Below are 23714 nucleotides of genomic sequence, written 5' to 3'. Positions count from 1 at the left end.
TCCTTGTTTAAATGGATTGTACCTGAATTTCAGCTCCCTGCTAAGTAGCAAACATGCTCCAAAGTGTACTCCCAACAGGTCAGGTAGAAAACACAGAGCACAGCTTCTGTACCTTTCCTGGAAGGGAAAAAAAAGGCAATGCAGTCCATCATTCTTCCCAGCTCACAGGAGCTGCAAGAAAGAAACTTCCCAAAGGTTTTAAAACACAGCTACTAACACTCTCCTGCTGTAAGTTTTATTAACACAATGACACTGTCAGCAAAAGCCTTCCAAAGGCTGTATCCACTCCTGGTTACCTCACAGATCATCTGCTCTGGTGAGCACCTGGCCCCACACAAATCCCAGACCCGAGTGAGTCAGGGCAACTGTAAGGTTGGGAAACCAACTGAACATCACTGATGAGCAAAGATGGAAAGAAGCCTTATCAAAAGCAGAATGTCACAGTTCTCCCAACGTTTTAGTTTCATGCCCTGCACAGAAACCTTCATTCATGTCATTATTCAGCACTGAAATCACAAGCATCTTCACTGGAATCACTGGTCATGCTCTTTTCTGGGGCTGTAAATGACAAACCTCTAGAGCCTCTATTTGCAATGGCTTTGTGAAGCCAGAATCCAGGATTCAGTTGGAAAGAGGGCACTGAGTCAGTCACATTACTGCTCAGGAATAAGCTCTAAGGCTACATTTTGGTAAGAATATCTTTTTCTTTTTCCAATAGCTACTAACCAAGGCATTAGGCAACCTACAAAAGCTCAAGCCCTGAGTTCAAGACCACATTTACACACACTCTCCTCTATTTTCAAAGTTATTTAGAAGTGTTAGCTCATTTTTAGTATCCAGAGGAGTATATTCCCTTCCATCATATCTCAGTGTGCTCAGCCACCACCATTATAGCCACCAGTAAGTTAGTTTTGAACACATCTTTACATAACAATTTTGCCTACCCTCTTTCAGGTGTCACCAGCCTTCTGCAGGCTTAAGTTAATTTGTGTTCCATTTGTTGGTGTCTCCTGCAATAAAACAAAGATGTCAAGACAAGAATGAAAGACAGGGAAAAGGAGGACAAGGCAAGGCAGCGCTCTGACCAGGCTGAATTACAGTTGCAGAGAGTAACAACTTAAAACTAAACTACTCTAACCATTGAGTGTTTCAACGTGAAACAGTGTTAAAGGTGCACACTTTCACAGAAGAATCTGTGTAACACTTTGTGTAAGGCATGAACACTTACTTGATGGATTGCTTTCATAATGACATTTAATTTTTACACAAAATATAATGAAATGTGACTGGGGGAAAGGCAGTGCTTTGGTGAGCCACTTTGTACAAACTTCCTTTCTCTACTTCATTGATTCTTCTAGGGTTTTATCCTGCCAGTGTAGGTAAATTGCCCCAATTGAAGTACTGCCTCAAATCTCTACAAAGAGCCTTTTGTGACTTTATGTGGCATTTTTTATAGGTATACAACCAGCACTTCTCCTTTTCAGGGGAGAATGACAAGGATCAGATGCTCGCTGTCATTAGTGCAAACTAGTAAATGCAATTCTAATCATTAGAAACCTGAGCAGAGCAGCTCGTGTTTCAGGGGCTGATCACAGCAGATGTTCCTCAAGTCTTGCTCAGGACATTTTCTGCATAGACAACTCCACCCTCTCCAGCTTTACAGGCTGGTGGGTAGAGCACTGGGTATTTGCTTTCTGCAGGGGCACAACTGTTGGGTTTCACACTGGCTACCCTGCCCATGTGTATGGAGTTTACCGTCTTAACAAGACCCATGGGATGAAGGGGCCTTATAAATGTTTTGCTTAAAGAACTCTGCTAAAGAAAATCATTCCGACACAGCAAAACCAGTCATTTAACACGGAGAGTAAGAACTCCAACTGCCCTAACTGCAAGAGACTAAACCGACTGAGAACCACGTGTGTCTGTCCCGTTTGCCAGAAGGAATCCAGGGACGGAAAGCGGGAGATGTCTTTGCCCCAGACACATGTTTTTCCAGTCAAATATCTTACAATTGAGGCAGGAGGAAGGATCCCGAACTCTACCCAAGCCCTTCTTGCTGCTTCCCAGGGAAGCCTACCCGAGCCCCAGGAGCTGCCATCAAAGCAAGCTGCCTGCTCCCCGCCACCTCCCTCCCGCCCCACACGATGTGCGAATGCCCCCGCGCTTCCTCCGCCTTCTCCGACCCACGACACGCTCACTCGTGGGCGGGAAGCCACACAACCAGGGCAGACTTCTGCCTGAAGCTGGCTGCCTCCCGGCTTCACAACGAGGCAGAAGCCGAGGGGCTGACCCGGCCCCCGCTCCCGGCGGGGCAGCACGGCCCTGCCGGCCGTCTCTGCCCACCTGCTCCCCGCGGCGATCCGAGGGCAGCCTCCCCGCCGCCCGGCCCCCTCACGCCAAGGGGAGGCCCCAGCAGGGGGACCCCGCGGCCGCCGGGCAGACATGTCACGGCCGCCGCCCGCACCGCGGGGAGCGGGGCAGGGACCGCGCCGCCGCCGAGCCCCCTCACGGAGCACAGGGCGCTACTCACCGCCACCGGCGCCGCACCACACCGCTGCCCGCCCCTCGCCCTGCCGCCGCCGCCGCCATATCTGCCGTGCCTCCCGCGGCCCGGCCCACCGCAGCCTCGCGAGACCGGGCCGGCGGGCGGAGGGGGGCGGTGGCCGCGGGGGCCGGGCCGGGCCGCGGGGGGCGGTGGCAACATGGCGGCGGCGGCGGCGGGAGGTTGGCTGAGGAGCCGCGCCAAGGTGAAGCGGGGCGCCGGGGCGGGCTGGGGTCCCTGTCCCACCCGGGTGCCGACGTTCCCTCGGCGCCTCCGAGCCTGCCGGCGCGGCCGTGCGCGCTGTCACGGCGCCCGGGGGAGCGGCGAGCCGGGGTTCCGCGCTCCGTGTGGGGCTCCCGCCTCGCCTCTCACCTCACGCCGCCCGCTGAGGCTTCCCAGGGCACCCCCGCGTCGGCGGCGCTCCGGTCCCGCCTGCGGGAGGGGGGAGCCGCTGGCTCAGCTGCCGCCTTTGGGGACAGGGGCGCGGCCGCCGCCGCGGGGGGCCCTGGGGAGCCGCTGGCTGGGCCTGGGAGCAGGCGGGGCGCGGGGGCTGCTCAGCCCGGTGAAGGGAGCTCCGGAGCGGGCCAAGGCGGGGTGGAAAGCCCTCGTGTCCTTGGGTCTGGTGGGGTTTGTGTGGAGGAGCGGTGTTGAGTAACTTCTTGAGACGAAGCGTTCCTGCCAGGGTTGTGAAACAGCCGGAGCCCCCCGCAGGGGTAACCAGGCGGCGAAGCAAGCCAGCAGAAAGCCTGGGTTTGTGCCACAGACACTTTCACTGTGCAGAGGGAGAGGGCATCCTGCCCTGCGACCGTCTCATGGCAGCTGGCAGGGATGTTGTGGTGACTGAAATAAAGAAAACCAACCCTATAAACGAAGCTTCTCTGCTGAGAAGTAGGAGCTGTCTGGAAGGCAGCTGGGACAGATACAGGAGTGGAAGTCATCAAGGAAAGCAAAATCACCTTAGGAAAATATATTGCTTTGGCCTTCTTTCATTTGTATCTTAATGCTGCTGCCAGGTCCACCAGCATTAAAAATCATGTTTTAGAATGTAAAACAAACAGAAGGAAACAAAAACCCTGATCTTTAAAGAGCTGAGGTGGAGGTAAGAATTGAGATAAATAGAAAAATCAATGTTATCAGCAGCCCAGGGACCAATTTTCAAATGCATGTGTTTACTTGGGCATGCAGCCTGAATCTTGCAGCAGTGGAAATCTTTTCCTTACCTGCAGAGAAAGGGGGGGGGAAAGCAGGGAAGCAGTGTCAAAGCGTGCGAGTGAAGCACATCTGCGCTGTATCTGAAAGTCAGCGGTGGTGTATGCATGCATGGATTCTAAGAACAAAAATGTGCACAATTAAAATGTACACATTAGGATTATTAGTTTTTTCCCTTTTCATTCTGAATGTTGAAAGCAGACATCATTTCCACGCTGTGCCATTGCTCTGGTACACCTGCGGGTCACTGCCCTGCCTGGGGGTGTTGCCAGCGTAGGTCCCGTCCCTTGGGGCCATCCTACTGGGTTTAAGACTTTTTGAGGTGACCTTGTTAGGAATATTCATTTTGTCCTGGAGTGCCACCTCGATGTGCTATCAAACCATGTCTGCGTGCATGTGCCTTTGCTGCTTCTGGGGTAGAACACTTTTTGATTGCAGTGGAGGAGCCTCTCCAAGTGAAAGCTCTGGGGAGGGAGGAACCCCTGGGATGGTTTCTTCCAAGGGGGAAGGAGGGGAAGTGAACGAAGGGATCCTTTCAGTGAGTTCCAACTTTCTCAGCGCTTGTGGCATTATTCCCAAGAGCAGCCTTGCTGTAACCTGTAGCAAATACTGAGTTGTTTATTGTGTTTGAAAGCCTCCACTTGCAGGCACTTGGCAGGTCACCTCTTCTGTTGCAGCATGCACTTGTGCTTGACCTTGCTGAACTGCTTTTAATCAGGTTTGGCCAGCTTCTCATTTTCATGAAAGCACTTGAGAGAAATCTGGGGGGGAGGCACTGATCTCTAAAATCTGGACTTCCCACTTCACATGGAGCAGAGTCTGCTGCATGCATTCAGTGATGTGTTCACCTCTGTGCTTACTGATCCTATAGCCAAGTGTCAGGTGCCAGCAAATGAAAGCAGATGTAACGCTGGAGTCCTACCAGTTGTAGTTTCAACAGTACTGCCTTGTTCTCTGCTGAGTGTACCTCTTCAGAGCATCTCAGAAATGCTTTTTTCCTGACAGCTTCTGGTCAGTACTGCTGAAATATTCACAGTGCTGTGTCTTTGGCTATGCCACGTGAAAGAAAAATGCTCTTTTCTTTGCACTTGGGAATCAAGTAGTGGAGGAAGCAGGAAGTGTGTGTGATTTGTAATCTTCTAAGTGCTCAGGAAGCATAGTCTCTGTGTGTATACTTAGGTTTTTCTTCTCAGACTTTGCTAGGAACACAAACCATATGCAGGTGGATGTTCATAACCTTGCACTTCTGGATGTTGAGTGGCCCTGCTGTAGCTGGGTGTTCTGTGAATAATCCACTCCTGACTGACAGCTGCTAGAACATGGTTGCTTTGGCCTTCATCTTTATTAAAAGAACTCCTCTTTTGTTTTTCTGTAATGACTCAGGCAGAATAGCTGAAGAGGGAGTTTTTACAAAGGCATGGAGTGATGGGGTGATGGCTTCAAACTGGGAGAAGCTTGATGCAGAGGAGACATTAGGAAGAAATTCTTCCCCGTGAGGGTGGTAAGGCAGTGGAACACGTTGCCCAGAGAAGTTGTGGAGGCTTTGGCCCTGGATAAGTGCAAAGCCAGGCTGGACAGGGCCTTGAGCAGCTTAGTCTGGTTGGAGGTGTCCCTGCCTGTGGCAGAGGGATTGAAATCAGATGACATTTTAAGGTCCCTTGCAGCTCAAACGATGATTCTGTGCTTTGAAAGTGTTGCAGCTATCACTGGGCATCCAAACTTTGTATTCCTGAATCAGCCCCACTAGCAGCATTTGCTTTATGGAACCAAGGGTATTAATGTAAACAAACACTGGATGTTCACAGCAGGCTCACAGAGGCTGGTGAGAGGCCTTGAGCACAAGTCCTATGAGGAGAGGCTGAGGGAGCTGGGGTTGTTTAGCTTGGAGAAGAGGAGGCTCAGGGGAGACCTCATTGCTGTCTACAACTACCTGAAGGGAGGTTGTAGCCAGGTGGGGGTTGGTCTCTTCTCCCAGGCAACCAGCACCAGAACAAGAGGACACAGTCTCAAGCTGTGCCAGGAGAGGTTTAGGCAGGAGGTGAGGAGAAAGTTCTATACAGAAAGAGTAATTGGCCATTGGGATGTGCTGCCCAGGGAGGTGGTGGAGTCACTGTCCCTGGAGGTGTTCAAAAAAGGCTTGGATGTGGCACTTGGGGCCATGGTTTAGTTGTCAGGAGGTGCTGGGTATGAGGTAATGGGTTGGATTTGATGATCTCTTGAGGTCTCTTCCAAGCTGGTTGATTCTATGATTCTATGATTTGTTTTCTATATTGCCATCTCCACCTGGTGGTTTGGGGTTTTTGCCTTTGGTCCTGCTTGAGTAGTTGTGCTAAAGTTGTCATTTCCTTACTGTAACAGACTTAAGCATGTCATCTCTTAAGACAGAAAGAGTCCCTAGCTCTGTTTTCCATCAGCTCTTCAGCCAGGGAGGTGACAAGTGTTGAAAGCCGGCATGAAAGAGAGTGAATTATTAGAAGGATCAAAAGGATCTTTACTTCCTGAGCCCAGAGCTGCCGGTGCTTTGTGAGGAGCGCTGCTGTCAGAGCGAGCGGCGCAGAGCTGTCCGCGCTGCGGGAGCTGCAGCGCCGCCCGGCCGCTGCCCTGCTCGCTGCGGTGTGTGCTGGCAGGCCTGGGCTCCTCCCTGTGGTACTCTGATGGCGTAGCTGTGTCTCTGTTGGGGGGCTCTGTCAGCACTTGCCTTGGGAAGACATAGCAAAAAACCTGACCTAGCAGAAGTGGCAGAAATGTGCAGCAGAGAGCTGATCTGTAGATGTTAGCCACAGAGTGAGGTGGGTTTGGGGAGCTACGTACAAGAGCAGAGCTGGTTTTCTGTCTTGCCTCTTTTGAGACCGGTTGGTGTCAGGTGGAGGGGGCCAAGCTCTTTTGGGTGGTGCACAGTAATAAGAAATAACAGGTTCAAACTTGAACATAGAAGATTTCAGCTCAACATGAGGAGAATCAACAGTTCTTTACAGTGAGGGTGACAGAGCCCTGGAGCAGGCTGCCCAGGGGGGTTCTGGGGTCTCCTGCTCTGAATAGAATAGAACAGAATAGAATAGAACAGGTTGGAAGAGACCTTCAAGATCATCCAACCCATCAACCAATCCAACCCACCTAAACAACCAAGCACCCCATCAAGTCTCCTCCTGAACACCTCCAATGATGGCGACTCCACCACCTCCCCAGGCAGCCCATTCCAATGTGCAATCACTCTTTCTGTATAGAACTTCTTCCTAACACCCAGCCTAAACCTCCCCTGGCACAGCCTGAGACTGTGTCCTCTTGTTCTGGTACTGGCTGCCTGGGAGAAGAGACCATCATCCGTCTGTCTACAACCTCCCTTCAGGTAGTTGTAGAGAGCAATAACGTCACCCCTGAGTCTCCTCCTCTCCAGGCTAAGCAACCCCAGCTCCCTCAGCCTCTCCTCACAGGGCTGTGCTCCAAACCCCTCACCAACTTTGTTGCCCTTCTCTGGACTCGCTCCATCAAGCCAACCTCCTTCCTAACCTGAGGGGCCCAGAACTGGACACAGGACTCGAGGTGCGGCCTAACCAGTGCAGTGTACAGGGGCAGAATGACCTCCCTGCTCCTGCTGGCCACACTGTTCCTGATGCAGGCCAGGATGCCATTGGCTTTCAAAACTCATCTGGATGCATTCCTGTGCCGACTACCCTGGGTGATCCTGCTTTGGCCGGGGGGTTGGACTGGATGATCCCTGGAGGTCCTTTCCAACCTCTAATGTACTGTGATACTGTGCTGCTTTTTTTGAAGGCTGCTTTTCAGCAGTGGTTTAGCTACTGTTAGCCTGTTACTCTTTGAGCCAGATCATATTCATTGTGTCAACTTCCTTCTGAAGTGCTAGGAAATTACTCTGTGGTTGGAAAGTGTAAGACCTTTCAAACCAAGCATCTTCCTTTCTAATGCCTGCTGTTACCTACTCAAGTCTAGTATAGTTCACCACGGTACAAGGCTAATTGCCTGTCACTTTATCTATGTCTACCCACCTCACAATCACCGTGCAGCTTGCTCCCAAAAGCCACTGCTCTGTTTTGTTCATTTGTAAGACTTTTGCCACATATGCTTAATGCCATTCCCACTGCAATACCCCCACTCTCTTGGTGGGATAAAGCAGTGCTGCTTGGAGTCATTTGAAATTGTTGTATGTCAGGGACAGACTGGGAGAGGGTAAGCATAAATGACTCACCTTTAGTTCCTTCCTCTTCTTTTTACAGAAATCATCAAAAAAAGGCTCAGTAGTTCTTGGTTACATGGTGCTATCACCATGCTAGCAGGATTTAAACTAGCTCTATAGAAATTGACTGCACAGAAGCACTCAGGTGCCAGGGCTTTGTCTCTGAAATGGGTGCTCACTCTGCAAGTGATGAAGAGGTAGATGAGAGCTCAGCTGGAATACAAAAATCCACAGCACTGGTAAAGTTATGCCCTTTAACAGGAAAAACCAGCTGAAGTGCAATCAGATTGCTTTGGAAACAAGGGGCTCTGATCGCTGCAAAACCAGGGAGAAAGCCAGTTTTGCCGTTAAAGTTGACTGGTCTGCTGGGAAAAGCTGTGTACGTCTGGTTGGCATGCACCAGCTTCGTTCATGAGGGGATTAACTGTGTCAGAGTATACACCGACACTGTTGCAGCAGGTGTACAAAGCCACCTATCAAAGCAATTGCTACCAGCAGGATTTGTTTGCTCTGAACCCAAGAATGGACTAACATGAATGTCTGCAAAGACTTTGTGCAATATCATTGTGTTAGCAAGTCTCTGAAAGAAAATTGTTTGGAGTTAAGAGTAACTGAAGGACGCTTTGGACGCTGGAGTGGGTTGTATCTTCTCAGAAGCTGTCAAGCTAGACCTTGCATGTAAAGGATGTTTCCTGTCCCACTGCTGAATAAAACCAGTGGGTGGAACTGTGTGTTGCTGTCTGTGCACAAATAGCGACTCTGTTACATGTTCTGATGTTCTGTTTTTATTGTCAGCAGCTGCAAAGAAGTGCACCAGCCTACCTGGCTTCTTGGAGGGCTTCTCCACGTGCCTTTAGATCCTCTAAATCAGAACTCAGGCCAAATGTAGCCAGCGATGGAGCTGTCTGTGCTCCGCTTCAGACGTTCACCGAAGAGGAGACCATGCTGAAAAACATGGGTACCTGTTGTCTGTGCAGTGCAAATGCAGGAGTGCCTCACTAGAAGGGCAATTGTGGCTTCAAAATGTCTAGTCATTATTAAGTGTGGTTAAACATTCCAATTGTTGTGTGGGATTGTGCTTCATCTTAAAACTGCTTTAGTTCACGGGAGAATAAAGTGATGTTCTTTTTCCTGGGCTACCACAGAAGAGTTCCACCTACCACAGTGCAGTTTCCTCAGCATAAATAAACATTAACTGCTTCAGACTGTTGCTGTTGCAGAAGTGAAGTGGCCTGGCATTGCCTCACGCCTTTTCCTGGAGTGTTTAGTTCAGCTGCAGTTAACTGCTCAGCCTGCTTCTCAGAGGTTTCAAATGTACTCAGAATGGTGACAGATGTGATGTGTTGAAAGAGACAGTGTTTCAGAAGGGATCCTTGCAGCAAAGGTGAAAGATTGAGGAACTGCTCATCTGAGAGAGAGCTCATGAAAGGTTCTGATTAAGCAGCAGCCCTTACAGGGCTTTGTGCGCTCAGCGTGATAAAAGCCTGAGACTAGCTTCCCAAACTGGAGGTTAAATCCTTGAAGGAACACTATCCAGCTAACCTTGTAATGGGTGTATCTGAAATATTTGCTATCCCTTTTCTTTTTTGGCCACTGTTACATGGGAGTTACTGAGGTGCTTTCCAAGTTAATGAATTGATAGGAAGTATTTGTTTCTGTTTAGAGAGTTGTAGCTGAGTTCAGAAAGCAATTACCTTAACAGACTTGTGGCACACCACCTTCCTTCACTTGGGCAAGTTTTTGTCCTCGTTAATTGGTGTGGGAGAGTCAGGGAATACAAGTCAGAAGCACCACATTGCCTGGGTCTCCAAGGAGGCTGTTAGAACACTTACATGGCTGCTTTCTTCTCTTCCTTACAGTGACAAAATTCGCTCAGGACCGAGTGGCACCTCTGGTGCAGAAAATGGATGAGGAGTCGAAGATGGAAGACTCTGTAATCCAGGGACTGTTTGAACAAGGGGTCTGCACACTTACACTTCATCTCTCATTCAGAAACTGACATCATTGGTTGACTCTCTAGCTCTGCACTTTTCAGATTGTTAGATTAAATGGTTGAGGGGTAGAATTCAAATGAACTAATGAACCGTTACAGATTTGGGCAACTTTCTCTTCTCTTTTACTGCATTGTCCTTCTCCATCTTTTACTGTAATATTCTTTCCATTTCTTCTACATTCTTCATCTTATCTTTGAGTTGCTTGTCTTTCTTTCCCTCTCCTTTTTGTTTGTTTGTTTTTAATTGGATAATCATCATTGTGTGGAATGCCAGAGCCAGCATGACTCTCAGAAGTGTTGCTGGAAAAGGCTGTCAGGAGTCCTCTGTGTCCTTACTGGCCAGCCACAAGGACTCGTGTTGCAGATACCATGCTGATCATTCCTGGCTTCAGTTTTAGCCTTTCCTACTATAACCTAAACCTTGTTTGTCTTTATGATGTCATTTTATACAATGACAACTCTAAATATTAGACTTCTCCTGAGGCTGCAGTTGTTCTGGAAGATGTAATCAAGCTGGGGTGATGATGTGCATCTTGCCCTGCACACGTTTGCCATGTCTTGCATGAATTGACTGTCAGCTGTGAAGAACTGCTGGCTTGCTAAGGGTGTGGAAGGGTAAAAGGGCTTTGGGGAAGGGTCTGGAAATCCTTACATTCTGTGGTTTTCATTTTAATCTGCCAAGTATCAGACTGGACTAACAAAGTGTTGACAGGAACTACAGCTTGATCTGTTTGCATCTCTCACATTGCAGCTGATGGCTATTGAGCTTGGGGAAGAGTATGGAGGAACTGGAGCCTCATTTTTTTCAACTATATTGGTGGTAGAAGAATTGGCCAAAGTTGATGCAGCTGTAGCTCTTCTGTGTGAACTCCAAAACACACTAACAAATAAATTGTTTATCACATATGGAACAGAAGAACAAAAGAGAAAATACTTGCCCAGGGTGGGTAGAGACCTGGTGAGTCAAAGTCTCCCTCTGCTGAGCCGTGACATGATTTTGATTAGTTCAATAGTGTTAGCAGGGTGATTTTTTTCAGTAGCTAAATGGGTGAGAGCAGCACTGGGAAATATCTGTGAACTTTGCAATACTGGCTAGAGATGAAATCTGTGATGTCATCAGTAGCTGAGAGGTGAAAGTAGCACTTACTAGTTTCATTAAAATTGAATGTAGTGTGGGAAAGAACTTCAAAGCAGTTGGCTGTGAGAGGCATGTCATTACATACTCTCTGTTCTTAAGCTCAGATCTGAAACTTAGCTGCTTGGCTGCAGCGGGTTAAAAGGCTGGAATGGAAGAGTCTTGTGCTTGTCTAGAACTCTTATTGTTGCAGATGTCTTCTCTGCTGTGCCTGTATGTTCAGGGACCCCTCTAATGAATCTCTGTCACCCTTTGCAGATAGGCAGCTTCTGTCTTTCGGAGGCCGGCTCTGGCAGCGATGCTTTTGCTTTGAAGACTCGGGCTGAAAAGAAAGGAGACTACTATGTCATCAATGGCTCCAAGATGTGGATTAGCCTAGCAGAACATGCAGGAGTTTTCTTTGTGATGGCAAACACAGATCCATCATTAGTAAGCTGCTCAAGAAGGGTTGCATTTCGGTGACACGTGATGCTATATGAAACTATGGATTTTATAGTGCTAATCTGGTGGTGAAGGTTAATGTTCTTTGAACCTTTGCCTAGCTCACAGCAAACCTTAACAAATATTTCCCAACAATAATGGGGAGCTTGCTAAGAAGTTTCATAGATTCCTCCCACCAGGGAGAGTAAACATGTCAGAGCCAGGATTGCTTAGATGAAGAGCACAGCATGCATTACTGTTCTGAGAACCAATTGGCTTCCCAGCCCTTCTGACTCAACTGACTTAACTTCTGTCTTAACTGACTTGTTACTGGCTTAAATTGTTGGGTTTAAAAGGCAAAATAGAGCTCAGGCTACATGCACTGAAGAACTAACAGGAGTACACCAGCAAATTGTCCAGGTGGAGAGCTGCATAGCTGAACATGCACGTGTAAAGTTTTGTCACCAATATCAGGATCCTAGAACGGGTTGGGTTGGAAGGGACCTTAAAGGTCATCTCGTTTCAACTCCCTGTCATGAGCAGGGACACTTCCTCCTCGGCCTGGTTACTCGAGGCCCCGTCCAACCTGGCTTTGAACTCTCCCACCGTTGGAACCTCCACAGCTTCTCCAGGCAACCTGTTCCAGTGCCTCACCACCCCCATGGGGGAGAATTTCTTCCTAATGTCTAATACAAATCCAGGGTAATAGAATAGAATAGAATAGAACAAACCAGGTTGGAAGAGACCTTCAAGATCATCATGTCCAACCTATCATCCAACACTGCCTAATCAACTAAACCATGGAACCAAGCATCCTGTCAAGCCTCGCCCTGAACACCCCCAGCGACGGCGACCCCACCACCTCCTCAGGCAGCCCATTCCAGTGGGCAATCACTCTCTCTGTGTAAAACTTCCTCCTAACCTCCAGCCTAAAAAGTATAAAGCCATTTAAAAAAAAAAGTATAAAGCCATTACCCCTCATCCTGTGACTCCATGCCTTGTGAAGAGGCCCTCTCCAGTTCTCCTGTAGACTCCCTTCACATACTGGAAGGCTGATTTAAGGTCTTCCTGGCGCCTTCTCCAGGCTGAACAGCCCCAGCTCTTTGAGCCTGTCCTCACAGGAGAGGTGCTTCAGTATGTAGAGAGTACATTCAGAAAAGACAGCTGCAGGCTTTACAATGTGCTGTGCCACTGCAGTTGGGTGGCAATCAAATACAAAACTACATTGTTTAAAACTTAACTTTTTGAAAACTTCTTCCAGTATCTCTTTCTTAATTAGAAACAAAAAGCTCAACCCAAAATCCAGCCCTGCTTGAGAGGAGATCGTAGTGGGGTGGGACTCCATCTCTTCTCCCAAGCAACTAGTGACAGGACAAGAGAAAATGGCCTCAGGTTGCATCAGGGAAGGTTTAGGTTGGACATCAGGAAAAACTTCTTCCCCTAAAGGGTTGTCAAGCCCTGGAACAGGCTGCACAGGGCAGCGGTGGAGTCCTCATCCCCAGAGGTGTCCAAAAGCTGTGTGGTACGGTGCGGAGGGACATGCTCCTGTTGGCTTGACGGTTGGACTAGGTGGTCGTGAAGGTCTTTTCCAGCCTCAACAACCTCATGATTCTAAGCAGGTGTAAAATGTCAGTACTGCAACGAGATACTTGGAGCACCATTTGTTGCCACCAATATAAACCCCAATTTGGGGTGTTTTCCTTCACTCCCCCTAGGGATACAGGGGGATTACCTGCTTCATAGTAGATCGCAACACGGAGGGACTCCAGGTGGGGAAGAAGGAGGACAAGCTTGGAATCAGAGCATCTTCTACCTGCCCAGTAACATTTGAAAATGTGAAGGTAATGTAAGTTGTTCAGCTAGTGGAAGATGATTCCTGACCACCTCGCAGGAAAGCACATTCCCTCCATTCCAAGTATTTTTTCCTTGGACATCCTGATTGTTTGGCATGTTTGAACTTTTCCTGCCTGTTCTTTCACCAAAACCCTGTATCTAAGTTACAGTCAAATACTGAAGCAACTGTAAATGATAAATTTCTCCTTGGGTGACACTAGGGAGGTTGGGTTTCTTAAATTGTGACAAAGTTCTACTCACTCATCAGTTTATAACCACATGTGAGGGAATGTTCTTACCAGGTATTCTAGGAATCGAGTGTCTGGGTTGTGGTTTATGCCTTCACTTCTGAGGAACGTTACATAAGACATGCACTGCTTCACCTGTGAACCCAGCTAGCAGCTGCAAAGCACAGGAGAGCAGGAGTAACTGAGTGATTTTCTTCCTTAGGTTCCTGCAAGCAATATCCTGGGACAGGTTGGCCAAGGCTATAAGTACGCAATCGGAATGCTGAATACAGGCAGGATAGGCATTGCTGCCCAGGTGGGTGAGTTGGTTTGGTGCTTCATACAGCCAGCATATCACTTGGAGTTTCGATTTGAATGCACACGATATTGAAAGCGCCTAAAAATCAACCTAACGACTTTGTTAACCCCGAAATGGCCACTAGATGTCACTGTGCCTGTGCCTAAGGACAGGGACACCCCGAGGCTGAGCGGCAGCGTCCTCCCGCAGTGACATAAGCAGCAGAAAACATTAAATGGCAATTCGTTTGTCTTTGGTAGCTAACGTATTGCTCCTGAAATATATCAAGGCTTTATCTTCCATTATGCAAATGTATTTTACAAAGAAAAGCAGCCGTTGGAATGTGTGATACTAATTTTTCCACCCACTTCCAGATGTGACCTTATGCTAGCTGATGTTTTCTCAGCACCTTAGCTTTCAGAGTGCATTGATTTTTAAATGAAACACGATTATTTCTTTCATAGCAGAAGTATCCTAGTTCATTGCTGTGTTCAAAATTTGCACCTTGGGGGAGGAATAGTTACTGACCTTGGAGTCATTCCAAAATGGTGTATTGTGTTGTAAACTCCATTTAGTCTTTGGCTTTCAGTGGAAATCAGGTTTAGCCCCATAGGAAAACAACTTACAAGTGTTTCTATTTTTAGTTTGCTCTTCCAAGTAAGCTTGGGTGGGGTTTTTATTCCCTGGATGTGGTTGTGCTGCATCCATGCCTGCACTGCCAGTCTCCTTCATCATTTGTCCGGGTTTGCAGGCAGACCAGAAGCATTCAGAGCTTCCACATGGCAGTGTACTGTGCTGCTGGATGGATTGGCTCTCCCAACCCTTGCTGAAGATTGTCTGTGACTGAACTTTTCTGATATGACATTTAAATACTAGGGCTGTGGGCCCCATTGTTCCCAGAGACACAAATAATGTAGAGGCTCTGACAGTAAAATACATGGTCTAGGTTTGACTCTTAATTACTCCAAGTTAGACTTAGAACCTAATTAAAGTTAAGGTCAGGTAGTTGTTATATCTTAATTACTACTTTCTTGACACCTTCAAATGAAGAGAAATGTACTTGAATGGACAAGAACAGCAGCTCTAAAGCCCTGTGGTGCTGAATTTAGTTTTGAAGTAGTAACAGTTTTACAAAGATAATGAACACCTTATAAAATGGAATTGTGGCTGTGAAGAGGGTTTCAGATAGTTGTAGTGCCAGGTTTAGAGCAGATACTGTGGCAGGTGCTGGAGCTGATGCACTTGGCTCATCTACAGGAGTTTCTGTAAGAGGAAAAAACAAAAGGTGTAGTTCAGCTGATCACTTTCTTGTGTTCTGTTCCCACATTCTCACCTTCCTGTGTATTGTGGGGTTTCTACTGGAGCATCACATCATTAAAGACTGGATGTCTGAACCCAGGCAGTCATGGTTTTGCCTTCCTGGGGCTCTTGGTTTTCGTTGTAATACGATGTGGGTCTGCCCAAACCCCCCATACCCTGTAGTTGGACTAAGCTGCTGTATACAGGCAGATACAAAGGCAGAGTTCCTTCTTTACTCTCTTGCTTGGGATGGAATACACTTCTCAAAATCTGGTAGTTAAAAACCCCTAAGAGTAGTTTACTTTTCAGAGCTCTTCATGTTTCTTCAGGCCAACAGCTCAGCCATTGAGGCAGATGCAAGAAGCAGGTCACTTGTAGCTTTCCCACACGCTGATCTCCAAGACAACAATCGTGTTTGCTGCCTGCTGCTGGCTGAGGAGTGTGAATAGGCAGTGGGGCTTCTCACACTGTTTTGTGGCCAGTGCTGGCAGAAATGCTGGCTCTCCTTCCATGACACTAATGTTCTTACTTCTGGAATCAATGGCTGCTTCTGACAATCCAGTGGCTTCTGGAAAATGAGAAATTATTTTGATTTATGAAAAGAGCTTTGAATAATCATTCACATTCTTTTTCCTTTACTGCTGTAATGCAGATCTATAGATTCTGGTCTGTCTTTAGTTTGCAGTCATTTTCCTCTGTAATTAGGAATTTTTTCCAGACACACTTCATATTTGTGCAACCACAGATGATACCTGAGTTTTGGTCAGGAGCTACTGATAGTGTTTCCACAGGTCATTTGATTTTAGTAAGAAGGAGAAGAGGAGGATGAGAGGGGATGTTATCAATGCTTATCAATATCTGAAGGGTGGGGGGCAAGAGGGTGAGCTAGATTCTTGTCACCGGTGCCCAGTGATAGGACAAGGGGTAACGAGCACACACCGAAACACAGGAACTTCCATCTGAACACGAGGAAGAACTCCCCTGGGAGGGTGCTGGAGCCCTGGAGCAGGCTGCCCAGAGAGGGTGTGGAGTCTCCTTCTCTGGAGAGAATCCAGACCCTCCTGGACACAATCCTGGGCAACCTGCTCTGGGTGACCCTGCTTTAGCAGGGGGTTGGACTAGATGGTCTCCAGAGGTTTCCCCTACTGTTCTGTTACTTCTGTTACTCTGTGAAAAGTTTCTTTCAGGGATGTAACAATATGGACTAAAACCTCTTCTTTGAAGGTTGTGTTGTTTCGCTTGTTCTCACTGAGCTGCTTTCTTCCTTGCAGATGTTGGGCCTGGCTCAGGGCTGCTTCGACCGCACCGTTCCTTACACGAAGGAGAGAGTCCAGTTTGGGAAGAGCGTATTTGATTTCCAGGTACTCCTTAGGGACAGGTGGGAAGTTCCCTGCAAAAGGCCATGGGTTACCACAGTAGGTGAAGCCATTCAAGTGGGTCACCTGCTCCACCTTGTGTCATGTCCCTCACTTCTCAATCTTTGTGAAGAATTTGTCAGAGGCCTCTCAGATGAGCTGGTGTGAAATACATGAATTCAGTGCTCTGTGCCTCTGCAAATGCCTTGGAAATCACTGCAAACTTCCAAACATCTTGTCCCAGTGCACTCACTGCCTTTGGAAACAGTGCCCATGGAACTCCTTTCCCTTCTGGTTATAATGTCACGGTATGTTGAAGGTGTTTGAGTTTTGACACCCTCTCAGGAGGTGCAGGGCAAGGCCTTCTGCTGGAGACACTAGAGGTTATAAAGAGATGAGCAAAGCTGATTGAGTGAGTCGATTTCCTGTGTCATACACAAAGAGATTTCATTTGCACCATAATATCTGTATCTTAAGCCCAGCAAAAGACTCTCTGTTGTGAGAATGATGCCTGGTTTAATAAGGAAGATAGATAATTGTAATGACTCTAGTAATCTTCCTCTTAGAGGAAGGCTGCATCTTGGGTGAAGGGAAGGATCATTAGTAGTGCTTATCTTTTATATCAGTCCTAGGAAGCACCCAGAGATATCTGGGCACTTAATGGGCCTCTGTCTCTCAAATGGGAAATGGAGCTTGCAATTGCCAGAGCATTTTGTTATTGTGACCTGCATATGGATTTTTGCAAATCTTAGGGAGCAGCCTTCATGTTTTAATAAGATGAAAGATTTCATTGGCTTTTGGGAGCCAGTTAGACAACTAAATGTTCATTTTCAGTCATCATCATGTTTGGGGCTCCTAAAATAAAGCTATTTTTCTGTAATGCTCTACATTTGGAGGTGACCTCCATCAGCTTTGTCCTTCCCTTTGAATCCATTAGTCACATCCTCTAGACTCTCACACTGCTCCTTACCCTTGTCTTGTGTTGATGGGAGATGGGAAGTGCTTGTCATCTTGCTATTGCTCCACTTTATTTAAGACCTTGTTGGTAAAGCTCACAGCTCTGACCTGCCTGCATCTCTGTGGTGCTGAGGAGAACACTTAAGATGTGGCTGAGATTGTCCTTGATGTTCCTGGGTGCACAGAGGTTCGTATTGGACCCTCCTGTCCAGCTGGTCAGACAATAAGTTCCCTAGTACTGCTGAACCCATGAAGAGGGAAGAAGAAAATGGGAGTGCAGTCCTTGAAAGGACTTGGGTGGTCTTCCCCAGCTTGAGCGTGAGGGTGCAGAGGGCTGTCGAGCACCCAGCCCTTCTGGATTTGGTGTTTTTGCTGTAGAGTGTGGGGATGGCCCTTGGTGAAAGGAGCTTGCTAGCGGTTCTAGTGGAGCACTGGGGCGTGGCTGTGTCTGACTTGCTGTGTGCTTCTCCCAGGGGATGCAGCACCAGATAGCTCAGGTGGCCACGCAGCTGGAGGCGGCCAGGCTGCTGACCTACAACGCGGCGCGGCTGGTGGAGGCGGGCCAGCCCATCATAAAGGAGGCCAGCATGGCCAAGTACTACGCTGCCGAGGTGACTGCCACGCTCCTTGCCACTGCTCCCCAAGAGCTTCATCTCTTCTGGCATGCATCACTTGCAGCTCCTCTTCTGCTGTGCAATCCGTGGGTGTGCTTTGCCTCGTGGCTCATCCTCGGTCACCGTGGCAGGGCGGGCTGCGCGTGGCCCTGGGTAGCCTTCTGAAACCAAGGAACAGCACTACAGGAGAGAGTGAATCAGCACTTCCACTCAGTGAGAGGTTTCATTTCCCCAGAATTCTGGTTTTCTGGCAGGAGAAATGGCATAGGTGAGGCTTCATTCATCAGCATTTCAGCAAGTCTCACTATAGAATCACAGGACAGTTTTGCTTGAAAAAGGCTTTCAAAAGGGTCATCAAGTCCAGCCCTTACCTGCTGAGTCTGGTGCTAAACCATGCCCTTAGTAGCACACCTCCAGGGATGGGGATTTAACCACCTCCCTGGGAGCCTGTGCCAGGGTTTGAGAACCCTTTCAGTGAAGAAGTTTCTTCTCATACCAACCCAAACCTCTTCTCATGCAATTTGAGGCCATCTTTCTCTCATCCTATCACTTGTTACTAGGCAGAAGAGACCGACCCCCACCTCGCTCCAGCCTCCATTCAGGTAGCTGTAGACAGTGAGAAGCTCTCCCCTCAGCCTCCTTTTCTCCACACTAACCACCCCCAGTTCCCTCAGCCACTCCTTCCCAGCCCTGTTCTTCAGACCCTTCCTCAGCTTTGTTGCCCTTCTCTGGACCTGCTTCAGCCCCTCAATGTCCTTCTTGGAGTGAGGAGCCCAGAGCTGACCCCAGGACTAAGGTGTGGCCTCACCAGTGCTGAGTGCAGGGGGAGATTCAAAAGTCCAAGTGATAAGATTCAAAACTGGATTGCTTCTGACTCTGTGGCATTGCTGTCTTGCATAGCCCTGCTAGTCCTGTTCTTGGTGCAGTATCTAAACCACTGCCATTACATTTAGTGCATTCTTGATGCTCTCTGCTGCAGGAAAATGCCATTTTTGTACTAAACCAACTTGCATAAATAAGATGAATGAAAAAATAGCAGTCCTTCCCCTCCCCACCTGTTCCAGTAACTGCTTTAACTGCTGCTTTGTGCTTTCCCTCAAACAAAGAACAAGATTCACTACCACCTGCTTCCCCCTGAATCCTGAAATGGTAACTCTGCAACTCTTTGGACAGGTTGCAACCCTGACAACCAGTAAATGCATTGAGTGGATGGGTGGTGTTGGCTTCACCAAGAATTACCCCATAGAAAAGTACTATCGGGACTGCAAGATAGGTGAGTGAGAGCTCCCCAACAAGCATTCCTTGGAGCCCTAGTAGTGCCAGAGTCTGAGGATGAACAGCTGCCTCACTGGGGGGGGCTTAAGACATCTTTTCCCCCTGACACTAATCAGCTGATTTAAAGGCTCAGGTATAAGAATGTAAAAGTTCAGGTGTAAATCCCTGTGTGTGAGGTGAGGTGGAATGTTGAGTTAGCTGGCAGTGGAGTGCAGACACACTCATGGTGTTCCAGTCCAGTGAACAAATAACAGCAAAAGTAGAAAACATTTTCTTCCTTGGAGATCTGACTCTTTGTGGAGGTTTATTTTCCAGACCTCCTGGTGTACCAATATAATCCTCAGCCCTAGCACACTGGCATTTCTAACAATGTTAGCCTCTGACTGCCATTGCTGACAGCCTTTGTCAGCACCTCATTTTTGTTGGTTATTTAGGAGGTGCCTCTCAGGCAAATGTCCTTAGGTTGGAGCAGCAGAGCAGGGTTTTAATTGTTGCAGGTGATCAAATAGGAACATTTATGTGAATAATAATCCTGGGTTTGGAGCTTGCTCAGTAAAGCTTCTCCTCAGAATGGTAAATGTTCCAACTGGACTGTTAGGTCTCTTCATACACTCACTTGTGGATTTCTATTCTAATTTATTTTCTTCTGCTTTCAGGTACAATCTATGAAGGAACTTCAAATATCCAGCTGAGCACCATTGCTAAATGCTTAGCACAGGAGTACTGAAGCCACAAGGACTGCCTTGACTCTTAACACTGCTTTCCTGAACATTGGTTGTGAATTGCACCTTTCTTTGTAACTGTATCAATCATAAGGAAGAATACATCATCACAGACAAAGCCATGAGGGAAGCCACGAGTCCCCCATGCCAGGAGAGTGAGTGTGGAATTCCACTTCAAACCCAAGTCATGGGTTAAAAGTGTCTCGTTCTGCCCCAGCCGTTTCTAAGCTACTACACTGGCTCAAAGCATTTTGTTGCCTGTACCAAAGGTTTGCCTCCACCTTGAGATGCCCAAGTGAAGCCAAATCCTTGGTTTGGCTGATGTGAAGGGTTCTGGTAAACCAGCTGGGGGCCAAGGCCTCTCCACGTGCAGTGGAAGTGCTGCGTGGCACGGAGCTGCCGTCTGTTCATTATGCCCCGTGCTAGCATGGGGCACAGGAGAGGTCTGTGGAAAGAGACACAAGTGCTGCTTTCCTCTCTCCCAGGTGGAGCCATGTCTGTGGAGCTGCTGTAATTGGAGTCATTTTTATAGCAGCCCTTAGTGTGTTCTTAAGTATATCTTGGTAATTAAGCCCTTCCAGCCCCAATTTGTAGTAGTGAAAGGTGGATAATATCTGCCTCCCTTTCCAGCCTTCTCAGCTGTTAAGGGGTTTAATCTAAAAGCCTATTTATAGTTCTCCTTTCATAAAAGGTTGAGTTGAAATCTTTGTGAAATGGGGTTAAAAAAGCTCTGGCAGTTCTGCAAAGAGGCAGAGAGAAGCTGTGTAATAGGGATGCTGTGATGCTGCCTCACAGTGGCCTTGCCACGCTCAGTGCTCTCACCAACTTCAGTCCCTGGAGCCTGGCTGGGTCAGGGGGAGTCTGTTCATTTGCAGCCTACAAAACTCACTCCTGGGTGCTAGTGGTTCTCTAGTGAACTTTTTCTCCTTTTGAGAGAGAGAAGTGGAGGGAGCTTTTGAGAAGAGTTTGCTTTTTATCCCTTTCTGTTTACTTTGAAATGCAACTTTGGGCTGGGACTGAGGTAATTTCCTTCATAGCAATTCGTGAGCTGACACTCCTGAAGCCCACAAACCCACTGCCATGAGGTGACCCTGAATTGTGCCAGGTGTTCTGGAGTCCCACAGAACAGCCAAGCTCTTCCTTCTGCTCCTTGTGCTAGATACTTTATTTACAGCAGAAACCTCTTCAGGGCTGGAGAACTAATTAGCTAAGAATCAGGAGACAGAAGGCTTCATATATGAAACATCATTCTAATTGCTGTAATTGGCAACTTGCTTCAAGTGGGTTTGGGAGGGCAGGATCTGGTTTCTGCTTTTGGCTGACTTAGAAGAATCTGGTTTTTAAAGCTGGCTAGTCACTGATGATTCACTTCAAGTGGAGCTGAGAATGTTGCAGGCTGGGACTGCCAGAGGATCTCCAGCAAACCCAGGGGAGATGGCTCTTACAAAGTGTGATTTTGTGAGACAAACAGCCTGCAGTGCCTTGCACAAAGAAACAAGCAAGGAGGAACAACACTCTGACAAAGTTTGCTTTCTGCCAGCTTCAAAGGAAAGTAACTCCCTCAGTGAATTCATCCCCTACCTGCTGCACACTTTCCCTGTGGATAGGCAAGGAATAGGCCACTTTGAAAAGCCCCTTCCCTACCAGTGTGATGAGCAGCAGGGAGACTGAGAGAGTGGGAGGGCAGACTGCAGGGTTTCTGAAGTTACCTTCTGGCATCATCAGCATCATTGCTGTGGCTGTTAGTGTCTCCTCATTAATGCATTTGAGGGTGCTTGCAGGTCTTTCTTCAGCTAACATGAAATGGCTGTGAAGATTGTTAGACTAGAGTCAAGACTACAAACACCACAACAGCTAAGTCCAGTTACTCTGCTCAGCGTGCTCTCACCTGTGACTCTAAAATGATTGGTGTGATGAGTTGTGCAAAGCAGCCCTCAGCTGCTGAGGTTTAGTCTGCTTTGCTAACATGAGTGTCAGCAGAGATCAGGCTTTGATGCAGACTTCAGTAGGCCTGGAGTTGGAGTTACTGTCTTAGCTTGGCTTCTGCAGGCTTGTGTGAGGCTAGGAAGTGCAACACTTCACTGACTTACTGCAGTGCTAAAAGCCTCTCTGGAGGGAAGTGCAGAGCTCTTTGGAGGGCTGTGAAGAGCTGGCTGCTCAGGAGGATGTAGAAGGACTGCCTCCTTGCCTGCAGCTCTGCCAGCTGTCCATTTGAAAGAATCCTCAGGAAAAAGTCAAAATAGTGTGCTCACCTGCAGTGTGATGCCTTGGTGCAGGGGACAGCTGCACAGCCTCACCAGCCACTCACCAGCTCTTCTCAGAAAGCAAGGCTCAGCCTTTGGCTCCTGTTGCAGCTGGAAACATCTCACCTCTCTCACTTGTATGTGCTGTACTCTGTGCACAGGAGCTGCTGAAAGAAATGCCAGTGTTGTATTTGAGTGTTGTCTGCAAAGTTCTGTGGAGGGATATGCACACAAATGGCTCACAGCCACTGAGTTTCTCCCCTTGCTGTTGTAAAAGGGCCCTGCTGTGGGGAACATCAGCTGCTCTAGCCACTGACTCTGGGACCCAGAGTTCAGCTGCTTCATCCCCCTCACCCCACCACCAGACCAAACACAGGTATCAGCTCAGTAATAAGATGTGCTGTGCTGTGCTGTGCTGTGCTGTGCTGTGCTGTTGGGAGCTGAGAAGAGCTGCCTGTGCTCCCCACCCCCTGTTCACGTTGGGACAGGCATTTATGGATTGTCATAAACTGCATTTCTCCATCTGGGCACAGGACTATGGATGGTGTAGAGCTGCAGAGCTGTCCTTGTGAGTGCTCTGAGCTAGTGCCACATTCAGAGTGGCTTCACACTTCCTATGGATTTCTGTTGGTGAGGTCTCCCTTGATGTGCCCTTGGGCAGTCAGGTCTGTTGCCCTGAAACAGCATCTTCAGGCCAGATATTGCATCTGGGCATCCCTGGTTAGGAGCAAATGCTTGTGGTGAGAATGTCCTCTGAAGTGCCTGAGTTTGGGCTGTGATTTGAATCAGTGGTGATCTTGTACATCAGGTGATGGTTCTCTAATCATCTGTCATTCAGCATGGCTCCCAGGTCTTGCCATTTTTGTGCAGTGAGACAACTCCTGTATCATCTCTCAGGGTTCTTTAGCTTTGCTCTGGTCTGTGATAAAGGTCTGAGACAGCCTTAATCACTGCTTGGGAAACCCTCAAATACAACATTCTCTGTCCTGTTTGCTGTGCTGCTGTTCTTTGCTCCGTGTGCTCTGTTACCCATGTGAAGTTGTGTTAGAAGAGGCCTCTGTGACCTGCAGTTACAGCTGGGAGCCTTTTGCTGTGCAAAGAATGTTCTAATTCACATGTTACTGCATTTCCACTTGGAATGCCTTTGGTGAGAGACACATTTTGAGTCTTCCTACCAAGTGAGACACAGTCTGTGAGGAGAGCAGCTGCCTGACTTCCCAAGCATGGGGTTTGGATACATGAAAGCTGAAGACCTGTTTTCCCTCAAGCCCAGGATGTATTCAGTGTGACAGATCTGCTCCTAAGAGGATTAGATGAGAGTGGTGGCAGCTCCCACAAGCACATCATAAATATTTAGCTGTTAGTTTTGGCTGTGCAAAGTGTTGGTTGAAGGCACAGAT

At 48.1% G+C, this 23714-nt stretch overlaps 1 protein-coding gene and 1 long non-coding RNA gene across 2 annotated transcripts; one reads left to right on the top strand and one right to left on the bottom strand.

The window, feature by feature from the left end:
* LOC128897369 (uncharacterized) lies at positions 1-2581 on the bottom strand. Its single transcript, XR_008462358.1, has 3 exons — positions 2531-2581; positions 945-1010; positions 1-117 (listed from the first exon to the last, which is right to left on the bottom strand). It is a non-coding gene; the product is annotated as an uncharacterized LOC128897369 (long non-coding RNA).
* A 97-nt stretch (positions 2582-2678) lies between these two features.
* Positions 2679-21498, top strand: ACADSB (acyl-CoA dehydrogenase short/branched chain). The gene is made up of 11 exons (XM_054163476.1): positions 2679-2747; positions 8739-8901; positions 9803-9903; positions 10688-10894; positions 11330-11500; positions 13207-13332; positions 13775-13867; positions 16420-16509; positions 17934-18071; positions 19248-19347; positions 20006-21498. Exons 1-11 carry the CDS (start codon positions 2703-2705, stop codon positions 20074-20076), a joined length of 1305 nt encoding a protein of 434 aa, XP_054019451.1. The 5' UTR covers positions 2679-2702; the 3' UTR covers positions 20077-21498.
* Positions 21499-23714: the final 2216 nt, after the last annotated feature.

The sequence above is a fragment of the Dryobates pubescens genome, chromosome 8, assembly GCF_014839835.1.
Source record: "Dryobates pubescens isolate bDryPub1 chromosome 8, bDryPub1.pri, whole genome shotgun sequence".
In the NCBI taxonomy this organism is placed as follows: Eukaryota; Metazoa; Chordata; class Aves; order Piciformes; family Picidae; genus Dryobates; species Dryobates pubescens.
This window is presented reverse-complemented; position numbering and strand designations above follow the sequence as displayed.

Coding starts and splice junctions, on each gene's coding strand:
- ACADSB (XM_054163476.1), top strand. CDS start 2,703: ATGGCGGCGGCGGCGGCGGGAGGTTGGCTGAGGAGCCGCGCCAAG. Junction 18,072..19,247: donor CCAAGTACTACGCTGCCGAG/GTGACTGCCACG, acceptor CTCTTTGGACAG/GTTGCAACCCTGACAACCAG. Junction 19,348..20,005: donor CTATCGGGACTGCAAGATAG/GTGAGTGAGAGC, acceptor TTCTGCTTTCAG/GTACAATCTATGAAGGAACT.